At 41.6% G+C, this 17,761-nt stretch overlaps 1 protein-coding gene across 1 annotated transcript in view; it reads left to right on the top strand.

Moving 5' to 3' along the window:
• Positions 1 to 17,761, top strand: part of LOC147725637 (uncharacterized) — a 174,542-nt gene that overhangs the window by 77,401 nt on the left and 79,380 nt on the right. Inside the window, exon 2 of the mRNA XM_086964326.1 lies at positions 2,053 to 2,146. Coding sequence (XP_086820452.1) covers positions 2,060 to 2,146 — 87 coding nt within the window. The 5' untranslated portion in view covers positions 2,053 to 2,059. The remainder of the gene's footprint in view (positions 1 to 2,052; positions 2,147 to 17,761) is intronic.

The raw sequence follows: 17,761 nt of genomic DNA, 5'->3' as shown, positions 1-17,761 counted from the left end.
CAGACTGCAGAGCTTGTTGTTTCTCTTCCGCCTTCATGACACAGGATTTATCCTAGGACCCATATCGACATTTAGCTTGGAATTTTGGACAACCATTCGGAGAATCTTACTATGACTTACCTGCCTTGAAAAAGCCTTGGACAGCAGGCCTTGTGGCGAAACACGTGTCGGCCGTGTCTTGTTTGTAGTTCTCATCCATACCAGAGAGGATAAATAAAATATAGGAACCTAATAACTTTTGGTCTTGTTATATATACTACCAACAGTATGTCTGAGATTGCATCACCCCTGAGATTAGAGTAAATTCTAAAGGCACCAAGGGCCAGATGTAGGTGTCAAAATACCGGTCGGTATCGGCCGAAAATAACGATTTTCGGCCGTTTCCGACCGGTATTTGGACATTGGTATGTAGGGGCACTGAAAACATACAGATTCGGTAATTTTACCGATTCGGTAATTACCGAATCGGTATTTGCTATTGAATCCTATGGGCTTCAAGGCCCATAAGAATTTATTTATTTATTTTCAAAGTTTTATATAGCGCGAACAAGATCTTTGCAGATATCAGAGCGCTTTACAGAGAGGAGGGGTAAGGGAAACAAGAGGGTGATTAAGCAGACTTTTGTTACAATAATGACAATAGGTAGTACATGAGTAACAAAATAAGATCGCAATCAGATAAAAGCATAATACATGTAGATAATCAAATAAACAGCTAATACAGAGTCGGTGTAAGGTCTTAGATCGGACCAAAATAGAGTCAGGTGAATTTAGCCATAAGTATGGCTTTTACTTCTTTCTTAAAAAATGCAGTGGAGGAGATCAGCCTCTTTTCGGGCGGGAGTGCATTTCAGATCCTAGGTGCCATTCCTGAGAAGGAGCGTTTGTATGTTTTTTCCTTCCGGAATCTTCGAGGTTTCAGGAGGAGATTTTTTGAACTTCTATTGGTTCTCGAACCTCCTGATACGGTCAACTTTTGGGTGAGGTAGTTGGGTGACCTGTGGTGTACAGCCATGTGTGTCATGCAGGCAATTTTCAACTGTATTCTGGCTTCGAAAGGCAGCCAGTTCAGGGATCTTAAGTCAGGGGAAATATGCGAATGTTTTCTTGATCCAGTGATCAGTCTCGATGACCAGAATCAATGGCAAATACCAATTTGGTTATTACCGAATCGGTAATTATGAATATTACAGATTCAGTATTTTTACCGAATTATTTACCTACATAGCAATTACAGAATTGTAAATACCGAATCGGTAAAATTCGGTATTTACCATTCGGTAATGTGCTATTACCTACATCTGGGCCCAAACCCTTTCACTTCATGAACAATTGTCCTTTTTCTGGTGGCCTCTGGGTGAAAACCACTGATTATGGTGTGCTGATTACAATATTTGGGTCTTGTCAATTTGTGCGTGAACTCTGGTGGCACCCACCTCTCTTTCATGAACACATTCCCAAGCTAGTTGGTCTGAAGGAAGGTACTATCCTTAACCTGCAGCGTGCGCATCGAATTGGTCCTAAACCTGGGGGCTCCCTCTCTGCCTCGCCAACCAACCGCCCTAGAGAGATAATTGTTCTCTTCTTGGAATATACTGATTTATTGATGGTTCTGTCTGCAGCGAAGCAAAGGAAGCAGATGTTGTGGTCCGGCCATAGAGTTTTTCTCTCACAGGATGTGGCTCGTGCCACTGCGGCTCGTCGTAAAAAATTCCTTTCATTTCGCCCTGCTCTCCGCTCCTTGAACGCTCGATATGGCCTTGTCCATCCTTGTTTTTTTTAAAGTTACTTTCAAGGAACTGACCTATTCCTTTGACCGCCCTGAAGTTTTAAGACTATTTATTTCTCGTCACAAAGGAGAAGAGATGGACTTTGGGAAAGCCTGATAATTGCCATTATACCATGATGTTTGTATCCCAAAAGCTTAACTTTTTTCAATTTATATGTTTAGATGTTTTTCTTTGTCCTTACCTGCTTGTCTACTTTGCGAACGTTGCATGTTTATCCTCATAACTTAGCATCTTCTAATAGTTCTGTGGTTTTCCTTCACAGATTCACCATGTTTAGTATGGACTTCCTTCCTTGCAGTTATCTCCTCAGTGTGCTTCCCGCCCTAGTCCTATTGTCTCTAGTACTTCACTTGTTGGTAAGTCTTCCCTCTCCATTACAATGAGTTTGTTGCATATAATTGTTCACATTATATTTGTTTCTTAGGTTACTTTATATATTCTGTCTCTACGCTGCTGCTCCCGATTTTATTATATTATCTTTTTCCTACTTATCTATTGGTCTCAGTCGCTTTTACCTGTCTACCTTGACTCTTGTCTGTCTTCCCTTTGCAGCTCCTCACCTCTATTTGTTAACTCCTTCACTCTGGCAATATGCTTTGGCTCCTTTGTCTTCGGACTTCTTGTCAACTTTTCTTTCTACATCTTCTTTCTTCCTTTGCTTTTTCCTCCCTTTTCTTTTTCTTTTTTTTTATTTTCTCCTATACCGTTTGAACTTTTTTAGTATAGCATTTTTGGTCACTTTTTTCTTTTTTTTTTTTCTTGCCCTTCATTATACATCTTCTCTATCTGCCTTTATTATATAATGTTCTACTTGTTGGTTCAACATTTTTGCTTGTTCTATTTTTAATGTTATCAATTTAAGATTGTTCATGATGTTATTTAATACCTCTTCGATTTTACTATGACTGAAAATGTTCGTATAATATCTTGGAACATGAAAGGTTTGCGTAATCCTGTCAAGAAACAAAGGGTGCTAACCCATTTATCTAGATAGCATTGTAAAATTGCTATGCTTCAAGAGACTCGCCTTAATGATGCAGAAAATTAATATTCTCAAAAAAACAATGGGTAGGATTTATGTATTGTTCTCCAGCTAAAGACAGGAATAATGGAGTGGTTACATTATTTCACAACTCCCTCTCTATTCTTGTTGAAAAGGAGGAGAGGGATGCAGTTGCAGATGGCTTCTTTTGCATATTACCGTAAATGGTACCCTATCTCTCTTCTTAGCATTTATGGTCCCACTGGTTTAGACACACAGTTTTGGCAGTCTATGTCCCATATCCTTCACTCCTACCCTGACTCTAACCTCGTGGTGGGTGGGAATTGCAATCAGGTCTTAGATCCCTTCATTGACAGAAAATCCAATGCAAAATACATTCCTAATAAAATGCATACAACATTTACTAATACTATTACTATTCGCTCGAGAGGGCTGGTGGATGCTTGGGGAATATATAATTTGGACACCCTGGAATTTACTTTTTACTCCCCCACTCAGAATTGATTAGAATTTTTGAGTCCTCATCTCATTCCTAACCTAACCCACGCTGAAATTGTCTCTATTCTTATTTCTGACCATGCTCCTGATTTTATTGATTTAGATCTCACGTCGGAGCCCTCCAAATCTCATAGATGGCGCTTTAACAATTACTTGCTCAAAGACCCCATATTTATTGGGCTCTTCAAAGACTTTTTGTCAGAATTTCTTCTCATCAAGACTAGTCCTGACATCCATTTCCACCCCATTTGGGATGCTTTCAAGGCAACAGCAGGAGGTTTTATCATTGATTATGTTGCCGTCAAACAAAAACAACTTCTCCATGAATCAGCCTCTCTACTATCCTCTATTAAACAGCTTGAACATACTTATTTCTCTGATGATACCCTTAAGAAACTTGTCCAAGCCAAACTGAATTTTAACAGGAAATCGACATGACAGGCTGCTGGGATGTTGCTTAAAATCCACTCTAAATTTTATGGTGGCCATAATAGGGCTGGTAAATTACTTGCAAATTGCTTGAAGGTCAAGTCGCAACGCCCCAAAATAATTATCACTGATGATAACGGTCTTAGTCATTTCAAAGATGAAGAGATATTAAAATGCTTTACGGATTTCTATATGTCCTTATACTCTTCTAAATCTTCTCCATCGGATATTTATTTATTTAGTGTATTTTGATATAGCGCACATATTGCTTTGGAGTCATTTTTTGCATCATTGCCACCTCGTTCTCCTTCCTCTCCTGATTGCTCTTTATTAGAGAAAGATTTGTCTCTTTTGGAGCTCAAGGCAGCCATAGCTATGTTACCTAAAGATAAGGCATTGGCCCAGATGGGTTTTCTGCAGAATTTTATTCCTGTTTTTCACAAACTCGTCTTCCTTATCTTTTATCTCTTTCAGTATTTTTTTTCTCAGAATGAGGCTTGCAATTACTTTCTCAAAGCCATGATCTGCTTAATCCCAAAGAAGGATAAGGACCCTTCATCATGTGCTAATAATTGGCCCATCTCTTTAATCAACTTATAAATCTTGCATCTAAGAGTTCTCTCCTGTTGCAGCCATCTCCTTGGATGCGGAGAAGGCTTTTGATCGCATTCACTGGCTTTTTTTGATGGGCGCAATTAAGTGACATGGTTTTGGTCCTGTTATTCTATCTTTTATAAATTTGTTATATTCCTCTCCCACCACCTTAGTTTTTGTCAATGGACTTCAATCTCCCTATTTTACTCTCCAGTGAGGGACTCGTCAAGGCTGCCCTCTTTCTCCTTTGCACTTTATTTTATCCCTTGAACCCTTTGTTCATTCTCTACGTCATTCTTCTGCATTTGGAGGTTTTACACATCAGTCAATTGAGATCAAGTTCACTGCATATACGGATGATATTCTATTATACATCTCTGATCGTTCTATCTCCTTGCCAGCTTTCTTAGATCTTTTATCTTCATATGCAGCCCTGTCCGGATATAAATTAAATTGTCTTCATCCGAAGTATTGCCATTAAATAAATATCGTTTGAAAAGTATGTTCGAAGGAATAGATTTTAAGTGGAACATCAATTACATTAAATGTTTGGGAGCAAAATACGCTTCTTCAGTTGCTAGAACGGTACAGCTTAACTTAATTTCAGGAATATCCGGTATGGCAGAAAAATGGTCCCCCTTATTTTTGTCTTGGTGGGACAGATTGTATACATCCAAAATGATGAGCCTTCCTGTTGTTAATTGTTTCCTGTCTCTACTACCAGTGATGCTCACCGTAATTTTTTTTTCAACTCTTAATAGTATTTTGAGTAAATGTCTATGGAACGGCCGGAAAGCCCGTATCTCTATATCTTCCTTTTCTGCTCCCAAGGATAGGGAAAGTGTCAACTTTCACAATTTCCGTCAATACCACTCCTCCTTTTTAATACATCAGGTTTTACCTTCTATGTCTTCTTTGGATGAATCCACTGCAGCGCTATGTTATAAATTGGAGGAGTCTGTCGTTCATCCGTTTCCCTTTTCCTTGTTAGCCAATTTCATGCATTTCCCTTGTTTATTTAAATCCCCATGTATAACAACGGGTCAGAAAAAATGAAACCATCTATACAACTATGTGCTGTTGATAGGATACAATCCCTGAATCCAAGGTATTCATGGTGAAAAATATGTTCCCATCAGATACCCGTCCTGTACCGCCCTACATCATTTGGGATCCTTCACCCGAAGGAAGTGGAAACAAGTCCACTGTGGATTAGGTAGATTGTGTCCTAATCGTATTTGAAGGATGCAGTGATGTCTAAATGAAAACTATGTGTTGGTATCAGGGGGCAAAAATAGTTAGCAGTGCAAAAAGTGCTATACGTAGCGTGTGATCAAGTGAGTTAATATTGGATTGTGGGAGTGGAAAGAAGAATTTTAATAAGATCCTACCCGCACCCAAGGTTAAAAAACAGTGCAAAGTAGTGTTAACAAATAACTACTTAGGTCTAATCTAGGTCGACATGTTTCTGCAGTTTTGAAGGCTCACAAGATACCTGTCTGCTTCATCAGGACCTTAACAATGGTATGCTACTGCTGATAAATGTGTATTAAGTGATCAAAATCATATCACCTGAGATCGCCAGTCAAAATGATCCAAATGGTCACCAAAAGACGGACAGACAAACACACAAAAAGAGGTATACACAGTCTATAACAATAGCTTCAAACACAAAGAGAATATCTCGTGATGTTACATATTCTGCCAAGTGATGTTGGTCAGTGGTTGTTTAACAATCAACCTAAAGGTCAGGCAAACAAATCCTGGTGTGAAAAAAAGATTACATACACTCACCCACAATCTGGGGAATGAGCTCTCCACCTCACCCGGCTACAGCTCAGGTACAAATGGAGCACCGCTCTATTAGATGTGAAAGGAAAAAAATAGTGAAAGAGGAAGAGCTCTCTTAGAACTCAATTAAAACACACACACTTTCCCCAACCTGTTCACTTTTCGGCTGTTTTATATTTCAGCCCGCTATCGGGAAAGCCAATATTATTGCAATTTGGCACTTTAAACCTTGATATTGCGGCTAGATTTAGTGCTTAGATGAATGTAAGCACGATCGCTTACATGTAAACAAGGATCGAGCACGGTACCCGTGTGTATTTATCGGGTGTTTAGGCTAAGGGGAACCAACGAAAAAATACAGAGTTACGAAGGGATCTCCCTCTTAAGCCTGAAATCCCTTTGTTGCAGAGGGGTCAATGGAGCCCGTTCGTTGTGTTGGTACTTTGTCCCCCACCCGCTTACCTGTCCGTCGGTACTCCTCGCCTTCATCTAGGCTGTCGATGGGAGGTACCGGAGCGGACAGGAAGCGGAATATTTAAACTCCTTCTCATTGGCCGGCGGGGAAATCACGTGACACTCCTTGTCGCGGGCGCCGGGACTACACCGGTGATGGGACTTGTAGTTTATATGCTTGGATCCTGTCGCCCATGGTCGATATAATCTGCAATATAGTGCGTTGGCAGATTTAAGCTACCACGCCCGATCTACAGAGGATCTTTGAAAAAATATAAGAGTGCCTGTTCCATGAACTTGCTATAGTTCTTTGAAAACCGAGGTATATGTTAAGATCTCGGTAGTTGCTCGATGTACTGTACTAGCCTACATGTTGGGTTTAAATAATAAGGAAACCAGTAGACCTTTATCTTGATTTAGAAGCCAATTGCTATCTTATATATGCATTGTTTATATTGTTTTCAAATCTCCATTACCATGATGTTAGTGAATGGGTAACAATAATCATAGTGGGAGGTGGAAAAATGCATGCTGATATTTTGCAACGTTCTAGCTCACAGGTGCAAAATCTACATCACCTTATGCAATGAACAATATACCAGAAGCCTACAGTGACATCCATGGGATGTCTTCATTCAGACCTGTTATATCAGTTTGAAGTTTGTACACCCATCTTTGTTCTCTTTTATGTAGGAAGGTGCTTATGTCTGTAATGTGTTTAGGGATTACTGGTTGTTCTAGCACTGTCCAGTGCAGATCGGTGGGGGCATGTTGGGCCTCTAGAAAGTGTTTAGTCATACGTGTTGTTTGTTTGTTACAGCGTATCGAGCTCTTGTGCTCTGAGATCCTGGTCTTTATTTTTCTCGTGGTCATCCCCACGTATTTCTTATCGCAGGGACAACTGATTAGGTATATGAGGTTGGAACTATTACAGTTCGTAAACCTGCGCTGTTCCCACGGATGTTCTGTCCCAATGTTGATCGTAGTCGATTTACGAGTCTGGGGGCATGCTGCACATTGACCACATGGATGGTGTCCGATTACAGCAGGCATATCCCACAAAGTGCCTCTCGTCTTTGGGATTTTAATCCTAGGTCTTGTGTGGACCAATTTGTCCCTTAAATTTTGTCCCCTTTTGAAGGCAAATAGGGGGACGGGCAGTTTGTCTTTTCCCGTATTAAGAATGCCCCAGTGTTTCTTGATAATGCTAGTGATTTGGTTTGATTTTGTACCAAATGTCGTTACACAGGTCATTCGTTCTGTCTTTTGTTTGGGAGGCATTATTTCCAGTAGGCTTGTTCTATTATTGTTTGCTGCTCTTTTTTTGGATCGGTTTACCAGTTGTTTCGGGTAATCTTTGTCCAAGAGATCTCGTGTTAAATTCTTAGCGTGTGTTTCAAAAGATACCTTGTCTGTGCAGTTTCTCTGTATACGCAGAAAATGCCCATAGGGCAAATTATCCCAAAGGGACTTTGGGTGCCAGCTATGGTAATTCAACAAAGAGTTCCGGGCCATGGGTTTTAGATAGAGCTCCGACCTGAGGCCATCGATTGTACCAATGATCATTAGATCTAGGAAAGCCAATCTGCATGCATCATATTCCATGGTGAATTTAAGATAACGATTCTTCTGATTCAGCCACTCATGGAATTCTTTGAGTTAGGTTTCATTCCCACGCCACACCACAAAAATGTCATCGATGTAGCGTTTCCACGCTCGCAGACACAGCAGATGGGGATTGGTGTCTGCGAGCACGTGCTGTTGTTCAAATTGGTGCACGTACAGATTAGCGAGACTAGGATTGAAATCCCAAAGACGAGAGGCACTTTGTGGGGAGCCTTCAAAACTGCAGAAACATGTCGACCTAGATTAGACCTAAGTAGTTATTTGTTAACACTACTTTGCACTGTTTTCTAACCTTGGGTGCGGGTAGGATCTTATTAAAATTCTTCTTTCCACTCCCACAACCCAATATTAACTCACTTGATCACACGCTACGTATAGCACTTTTTGCACTGCTAACTATTTTTGCCCCCTGATACCAACACATAGTTTTCATTTAGACATCACTGCATCCTTCAAATACGATTAGGACACAATCTACCTAATCCACAGTGGACTTGTTTCCACTTCCTTCGGGTGAAAGATCCGAAATGATGTAGGGCGGTACAGGATGGGTATCTGATGGGAACATATTTTTCACCATGAATACCTTGGATTCAGGGATTGTATCCTATCAACAGCACATAGTTGTATAGATGGTTTCATTTTTTCTGACCCGTTGTTATACATGGGGATTTAAATAAACAAGGGAAATGCATGAAATTGGCTAACAAGGAAAAGGGATTATAACAATGCAAGGTCAATAAACATCTCCCTTACACGCCTCCTTATTGTATTAATATTTAAATCCCCAACCATTTCACAATTCATATTGACTTTCAATCCAGTCCTTAAAAAAATCACTTTTGCCTTTAATACTATTTTTGGATTCTCCCCTATGGCATAATAAATCCATTAAACTTTCCAATCGTACCCTTTTTTGGAAAGTCTGGGCTGTTAAATGGATCTTCCAGGTTAAACACTTATTACAGGATATGCGGTTTCTATCCTCTCAGGAAGTGCAAACTAAATTTGCCTTGCCTGTTACTTTTCCCCTTAAATACGACTCTTCAAGATTGCTCCTAACTCAACAGCTTTCCCTTCTGTCTGGACCATCCTCTTCTTCTTCTGGCCCACCATTTGATCCATTATCAACTTCCCTCCCCTTTCGGGCCTCTCGTATGCATCAATACCTCCATTTCTCTCTTCCCACTCGTCCCAAGAGTAAAACTGAAATTTTATGAGAGTCGGATTTGCAACAAACTCTTCCTATACATACATGGAACTTGATTTGGTTACAAAGTCATCATACTTCATGCAATGCTAGCACCACTCAAACACTTTATTATTTCTATCAAAAGTTGTTTCCGACCCCTGTATATATCTCTAAATTCAGTTCTGACCTATCCTTCAGCTGTTGGTCCTGTAAAAACACACCTGGCACATATTTACACTCTTTTTTCTTGTGTCCTAACATTTCTCTTTTTTTGGAACAAAGTTTGTACATTATTTTTCTCCATCTGCTCCTCTAACTTTCCTTTTGATATATTCTCCATATTTGAAGGGCAAAGACTTTCCCCAAGCTGGAGGCCGGCTCATACCCGCACTTCTCTAGGCGGATGATGCCGTGCTAATGGCACGCATCCAAAACGGCCTCCAGAGAGCCTTGGATAGTTTCAGCAATTTTATGAAGGATTTAGGTCTTAACACTAACATCTCTAAGACCTACGTCATGAGAAAGGGACACAGAGGACATGAGAAATGTTCAAAGATGGGAAGAAGCTACTTTCAACCAGAAGTTTTTCCTACCTAGGTATTTTATTCATTCACCTTGATTTAATGGGTTCAAACCATTTCTGCTAAACAAAAACTGACATTTACTAGATCATCATCAGCCCTAGCAACTTTTGCCCAAAAAATAGGCAGCAAACCACCCCTAGAACTCCTGCAAATATACAAAGCCAAATGTATTACAATGGCAACCTATGGGGCAGGGGTGTGGGGTTTTGTACACACCATTCTGCTACAAACGATTGAAAACACCTTTCTAAGGTATATTCTTTTTGTACCCCCCAGTACCTCTTCGTATGTCTGCCATGAGGAGCTGGGTCTTTATTATATAGCTCATTTCATAAAAATAGAGCAAATACTCTTGTGGCATAGAGTTTGGTGTAAAGATGAGACTAGTAGATCATGCAAGACACCTTGAAGTTGGAGGGGGCCTTAATGATTCCCTGGATTAGATTTGTCCACGATTTCATGAACGATCTAGGAGGTCATCCAGAATATTTTTAAAAGCCAGCCTCCATGCTGGAGATTCCTAGAAAGACACTAAAAAAAGAGGGCCTCCAATTACTGGAATCTATCAGAATGGTAGGGGAAATTTCTAAGATTAGTGTGAGGCAACATCAGTTGTTACGTACAACCCTGGGGATGGAGCCTTACCTATCTTTCGTACCCGGAACGTTCGTCAGATTTCTTTTAACTAGATTCAGATTGGGAAATATACATAGGTTAGTGTCATTACCGAAAATGAATGATTTGTCCCACGATTTGTTACCGTGTCCCTGTGACAAAATATCTGAACAATCTACTCTACACCTTGTCTTGTTCTGTAAATTTTATATCGAGCCAAGGAAAGGATGGATTATTCAATTTTTTGGAAATCAGGGGCTTAGGCAGTGTCGCCCAGCCATGTTTTTACTCCAGCTACTAGAAAATGAGCACATAGCGTGGAGATTAGCAATGTTTTTAAAGAAGGTGCTTCAATACAGGAAATGTTACATAATTACTGAGTTGTACTTGGAGTATCTTGTATAAGATGAGCTGAGTTTTTATTTTTATTGTTGTACTGCTGTAAATATTATGAAATGATAATGTTCTTTTTTATGTGCTTTTATGTCTGTCTTAAAAAGCAGCCGAATAAAGTTTTCCTGGAACTTGAACTACTCCATATTTCTGAGTAGTAATTCCATACATTGGTTTGGTGCTCGTAGGATGGGCACTTTTGTAGATCTGTTACTTGCCATTGCATTTCAGTTTATCACTTCCAACTGGAAGGATGCTTCTAAAGTCAATGTTTCCACGTGGTGGAATCTTCTATGTTCCGATAACAGACTGGAAAGGGCATCTGCACTCACCTCTTAACAACTCCTCCGAAAAGAAGCCTTCTGGCCTCCCTATACCAATTACTTATCCTCTTCTGCATTACTTAACAAGGACACTACCTTTGTTTTTTAACCGTCATGAGTATAGTGTTAAACCTCTTTCATAATGTTCATATTTGATTGCTATTATTTTGACATTGGTGAGTGTACAATATTCCCTATTGGATAGTTGCATCTAATATATCGTGTAAAAATGTAGACTTTCTATCTTTTGCTATTCTTTCTTTCGTTCTTTCTTTCTTTCTTTTTCAATCTCTTTCTCTTTCTTTCTCCCTTTCTTTTTTCTTTCTTTTTTCTTATAAAACCCAAAAATGCTAATATGTTATGGTACATATTTCTTTAATTGCTTATAATGTTATGGTACATAGTTCTTTAATTGCTTATAACTTTGATTATAGATTTCTATGTCAAAATGTGTTATGTTAAGTTTTACCCATTATTTCTTCGTATATGATTATGATACTTTTTGGTACTTCTTTTTTCTGATGTTACATTATTGTACCTTGTTCTTTATTTGATTCAATAAAGCTCTTTAAACTACAAAAAAGGGTCAGTTTTATATGGCTTTTATGGACTTGTCCGCAGCCTTTGACTGCGTGAGCCACACAAAATTGTGGGCTCTTATGGAGTCAATGGGCGTGGACAACTACATAATCCATTCTATTAGAGTTTTATAGAGAGGCAGGGGCTGTAATCAGGTTTGGAAAGCAGGCGGAATGCACAAAATTGTTGAGAATTGAAAAGAGGGTTCAACAGGGATGTGTTCTCCCCCCCCTATCTTTTCTCTTTGTATACCAACAAACTTGACAAGGTTCGATAGGGGTGTGTCCTCGCCCCCTTTTTTTTCTCTCTTTATACCAACAAACTTCACAAGGATTTGACTGCACAATTTAGGGACATTCCCTCTGCAGGTGACTTTTCATAGCCTGCTCTTCTCTACGCAGATGATTCTATCCTGATGACCAAAACACCCCTGAGCATTTAATTGACCTATATTCAAATTATATGGCTGAACTGGGTTTGTTTGTCAACAAATCAAAAACTTTTGTTATGGCAGCCGGGATAGGAAGAATAAAGCCAATTTCACTCCACCTAGATTGGGGTTCCCTAGAATGTGTAGAGTATTTCATTTACTTGGGTCTATTTTTCGACTCCAAACTAAACTGGTCTGCTATGGTAGAAAACATAACAAACATATGGAAAAGAAGCATAGCTGCTCTGTGGAAATTTGCTTCCAACTTGGGCAAAAACCCATGCGGGGAAATGGTAGAAATCCACCTGGAAAAATCTGAAATATGGGGCAAAGCTCAAATGGGTGCCGTGCAGAGAGCGGAGGTTAAATTTGTTAAAAAGCTGCTCTCAGCCCCCCGGCTTACCTGAGCTTGATTGCCCATAAAGAACTTGGCCTCCCTTTCATTAATGACTCAATCAAACTGGCCCGCTCATTTTTTCAAAAAATGTTTTTGATGCCCTTGTATAGCGCATGGCTACCCAGAAGCATCCCAGCGCTGCAGCAAAGCTGGGGGGTGGGGGGAAAGGGTTATGGGAATAGCCAAATTTTCAGATGTTTGCGAAATGTCAAATGGTTGGCTTCCTTGCGGATAGGGAGAGGTAAGGAGTTCCAGAGCTTAGAAGCATTGTAAGAGAAAAGGTGGCCGCCTGTTCTGGCCTTCTTAACTCTAGGTACCTCTGCCAAGTGAAGCTCGTCCGAGAAGAGGCATAGAGTAGCCTTATAAGGTCTGACCAAATTTTGGGTGATAGGTGGGCCTTTACCTTGCAAGCCCTTATGCGCATTTTAGAGGGCCTTGAAATGTATTCTCTCCTGTACCGGGAGCCAGTGGAGGGAACGTAAGGTAGGCTTTGCTGAGCAGTGGTTATTTGTGTCTGTAAGAAGTCTTGCTGCTGAGTTTTGTACAATTTGTAATTTGGCAATCACTGAATTAGGGGCACCCAAATAGAGAGCGTTGCCATAATCCAACCTGGCGAGGATGAGGGCATGGATCAAAAGCTTTCTTGAGTGGCAGGGTAAAAGAGGGAGTATTTTTCGGGTTCTTCTGAGCAGTCCGTAGCAGGCAGCGGCGGTTTTCCTTGCTTGGACTCTGAGAGTGAGATAATGGTCAAGCCAGATACCCAGGCTTTTTATCTCATTTTTTGGCGTGGGAGTTGGGCCCATACAAATCGGCCACATATTGTTTGAGTTGAAGCTTGCTTGGTTACCCCGCAGCATGAGCTCCGCTTTGTCACCATTGAGCTTCAGGTGAGATGATTTCATCCAATTGGGGACTTCCTTGAGGCAGGAGCACAGATCCGTGGGTGGTTCAGTACCACGATTAACAGGGTATCATCTGCGTATGTAACTATGTGGATTCCAAAAGGGGCTATGATCTGTGCTAAGGGGGCCATATATATATTGAAAAGTGTGGTGCTCAGGGATGAGCCCTGGGGAACTCCACATTACGAGACTGGATGGGAGAGGGCGTTTCTATCGAATACCTGGAAGTATCTGTCTTCCAGGAATGACTGCAACCATGATAAGGCCATACCTGCCACTCCCACCTTTTTGAGACGGTGAACCAAGATGCAGTGGTTCACCGAGCCAAAGGCTGCACTTAGGTCTAGTAGGATCATGGCTGAGGATCCTCCGGAGTCAAGAATTTTTCTTGACTCCTCCACTACCGCTAACAGTGCGGTTCTGTGCCCTGACCAGGGCAAAAACCAGTCTGTGAGGAATGGAGCAGTTAAAAAGTTTCCAGATGTTAGAAAGTATGTGATTGACATGTTTTTCTGCGATCTTGCTGATTCCAGGGAGTAATGAAATGGGGTGATAGTTGCCCATTTCAGCGGGGTCCAAGTGTGTTCAATAAAGCCTTCACCATTGCCTTTTTCCAGTCTCAGGGGACTGTACCCGATGCTAGAGAGGCATTAATTAAATTAGTAATGGGGGAGGCGACCGTGGGTGCTACCCGCTGCAAAATGTTAAGGGGGGCGGGGTCAAGCGGTGACCCACTTTTTACTGAGTCTGAGATGGGAAGAAGTAATTCCTCCGTGAGTGGAGTGTGATTCTAATGGGTGAGAATTATTCTGAAGTTCTGGGTCGGAGAGCTTGGGTGAGTGCTCATTGTCAGTGTGTGCGAGATGTCTGAGAATGTTTTGTATTTGTGTTTTGTATTGTATTTTAGTGGAAAAGAATCCTGCTAATTCATTACATCGGTGTCCGGACGGGTCAGGGACTGCGGGAGGATCAGGGACTTTCAAGAGTTTTTTTTGCAATCCGAAATATTTCTCTGGAGGAATCAGAGGAGGATTGGATTTTTTCCTCAAAATAGGCGGCCTGGGCTGCTTTTATTGCTGCTTTATAGGATGCGATGGATGACCTATATTCTACATTTTTATCGATTGAAAAATCTTTCCTCCATGCTCTTTCAAATTTTTTGCACTGTTTCAATTGGCGAGGTTTCGGGGTGAACCATGGGGATTTATTATGTCCAACATTTCTTAATATAGGTTTTCTGGGAAGTACTATATCGAGCAAGTTCTCAATCCACGAACACAACTTGCTATTAGCTACCGAAGGATCGGTGGCATGATTGGGTTGGGTTAATTCCAATTTGAGAATCTGAAAAGGGACTCCATTATGATAAATCAAGTGATAATAAAAGATATAATCAATCTTGACCGAGCCAACAGTATCCCATGCTAACATACGTTAAGCAGTCCCTCACAGATCTGGGCATAGCTTTCCTGTGTGCATCACCCTCAAAATGTTTGTCTTTTATTAAATCCAAGTTAAAAGCAGTTTTTTTCAATAAGTGTGAACTAGAAAGATGGCAACATAATCAAAGTAAAGTTACGGTTTTATCTTACCAGTCCCTTCCTAGAGTGCCCACGGGACATGATTCCTATCTCTTCTTTGTTACAAATAATATGCACCGATATTTGTTATGTTATGTTATGTTATTTGGGTTCTTCTATAGCGCAACGGCTACTCCAGTAGGAGTGTCCCGGCGCTTTGGCGAAGAAGTCCTTTGAGGAAAGGAAACATAACTGCAGAATAAAAGGAACAGCGAAGTTTAACTAGTAAAAAGCCAGGTTTTCAATGCCTTTCTGAAGGACATCAGACTAGGAGCCTGTCTGAGGGAAATAGGAAGCTCATTCCAAGCGCGCGGGGCCAGGTAATGAAAAGAACGCCCCCCTTGTCTGGTTTGCTTGATGGACGGAACGACCATTTTGGACAAGGAGGCAGATCGCAAAGCTCTGCTCGGCTTGTAAAGAGCAAGGCGCTTCCTAATATACCTAGGACCTGAGTCATGAAGGGCCTTGTAGGTCAGCGTCAGGCTTTTGAAGAGAACCCTCTTGGCTATAGGAAGCCAGTGCAGTTCCTTCAACAAGTCAGAGGCACTAGCTCGTCTAGGGAGTCCATAAATAGCCCTGGCAGCTGAATCTTGGACTACTTGGAGTCTCCTCACGAGATATTTAGGGAGTCCTAGATAGAGGGCATTTGCATAGTCTAAACGCGACCCGACAAGTGCTTGAACAATGACCCTTCGATGGTTCACAGAAATCAAGGGGAGGAATTTTCTGAGCATCCGCAGGATCCCGAAGCATTACCCCGTAAGACAGGATATTTGAGGCCCAAAGGTTAACTCATTATCAACAATGATTCCTAGATTTTTAGCCTTGGTACTTGCATTAGCAGGTGGAAACAGATCTTGTGGCCACCAACTTTTCCAGTTTGGTTCAGAGACACATCCAAAAAAGAGCAGCTCCGATTTGTCGGAGTTGCATTTTAAGCCGTGTCTTTTGAACCAATCAAAGACTGCTTCTAGGCAGCCTCTGATGCGGATCCCATCGAACACCTCATTCTTGTTGCATGTGAACAAGAGCTGGGTGTCGTCAGCATAGGACACGATCTGAGCGCCAAACGACTCCGCAACCTCTGCAAGGGGGGCCAGAAAGATGTTAAAGAGCAGGGGGCTAAGAATAGACCCCTGAGGGACCCCCACTTCCAGAGTTGCCATAGCTGCGGAGTGAGGTGGCGCCCAGATCGTTTGTCGACGGCTAGCTAGAAATGATTTGAGCCAGTTCCACACCGTCCCCCGGAGACCACAATCCCAGAGTCGCGTTAGGAGGGTATCATGGGGAACGGTGTCGAACGCCGCCGACAGGTCCAACATGACCAACATGGCCTTTCCTCCAGTATCCAAGACCTCTCTGATAGCGGTGGTGACTTCAAGTAGCGCGGTCTCTGTGCTGTAATTCGCACGAAACCCAGATTGAGTAGTGTGCAACAGATTGTTATTCTCGATGAAATCAGAGATGGATCTGTGCACATGTCTTTCCGCTACCTTCGCCAGTGCGGGGAGGAGAGAAATAGGCCTGTAGTTGGCATGTATGATGGGATCCAAAGCTGGTTTTTTTATGAGTGGAAGGATGAGAGCACTCTTCCAAGCCTGGGGGGACTACGCCAGAAGACAGTGAGGAATTGAGAATGGAGTTGATGGGGCCATTTATCGCAGGAGCTATTTTGTTGAGGCAAGAGACCGGGCAGGGATCTAAAGGAGAGCCCGACTTTAAGCCTGTCAGATGGTCTAATGAAGCAGCAAGGCTCAGCTGAGGGAATTCCAGGAGAGTGGGTTGTGAAGAGGAAAGGACACCAAGAGCAGCATCCTGAGGCTGTTTAGAGTAAATAGCAAGAGAGGCTTGAATAGATGTTATTTTATCTACAAAGAAATGAGCCAGTTCAGTCAGCCAAGGTTCTGAGTGAGACTGCGTAGAGATGCCTAGGGACGGAGAAGTAAAATCCTTAACAATTTTAAAGATTTCCTTACAGGAGTTTTCAGATTCGTCTATCCGACGTTCAAGATAGGATTTTTTTCCACTCCAAATCATCTTGTGGTAGGATCTAGTTAAGTTTTTAAATTTTTCTTTCTCAAGAGGATTGTAGTCTTTCCTCCAGGCTCTTTCTGCTCTCTTGCAGTTTAGACGGGCTTCTCTAAGCTGAGATGTGAACCAGGGGGCAGAAGGACGTTTGTTTCCAGGTTTAGCGGCTTTCTCGGGCACGAGATCCGCCAGTATAGTCGTGAGCCATTCAGTGTAATGAGCAAGATCGATTTCCACATTACCTGACAAGGTGCAGGGTGAACATGACATGGCCTGTAGTAGCATCTCATTAGAGAGCAAATGAAAAGGCCTGGAAAGTCGTTTAGCAGAGGTAGTGGGATTTGGTCTAGGGGGAGGGGCACTTAATAGGAAAAAGGAAATTAAATAATGATCTGACCATAATACTGGCTGAGGCGCAAGTACATTAATAGGGACGGTGGAAAAAACTTGGTCCAGAATATGGCCCTTATTATGCGTGGGATCATGAATGAAAGGCATGAGTCCTAATGCTGTTGTGACCTCCATGAGTTTCACTGTGTCAGGATTTGTGGCCT

Source organism: Lissotriton vulgaris, chromosome 3_2, assembly GCF_964263255.1.
Source record: "Lissotriton vulgaris chromosome 3_2, aLisVul1.2, whole genome shotgun sequence".
In the NCBI taxonomy this organism is placed as follows: Eukaryota; Metazoa; Chordata; class Amphibia; order Caudata; family Salamandridae; genus Lissotriton; species Lissotriton vulgaris.
Note: the sequence above shows the minus strand (reverse complement) of the source record. Positions and strands in the feature narration are given on the sequence as shown.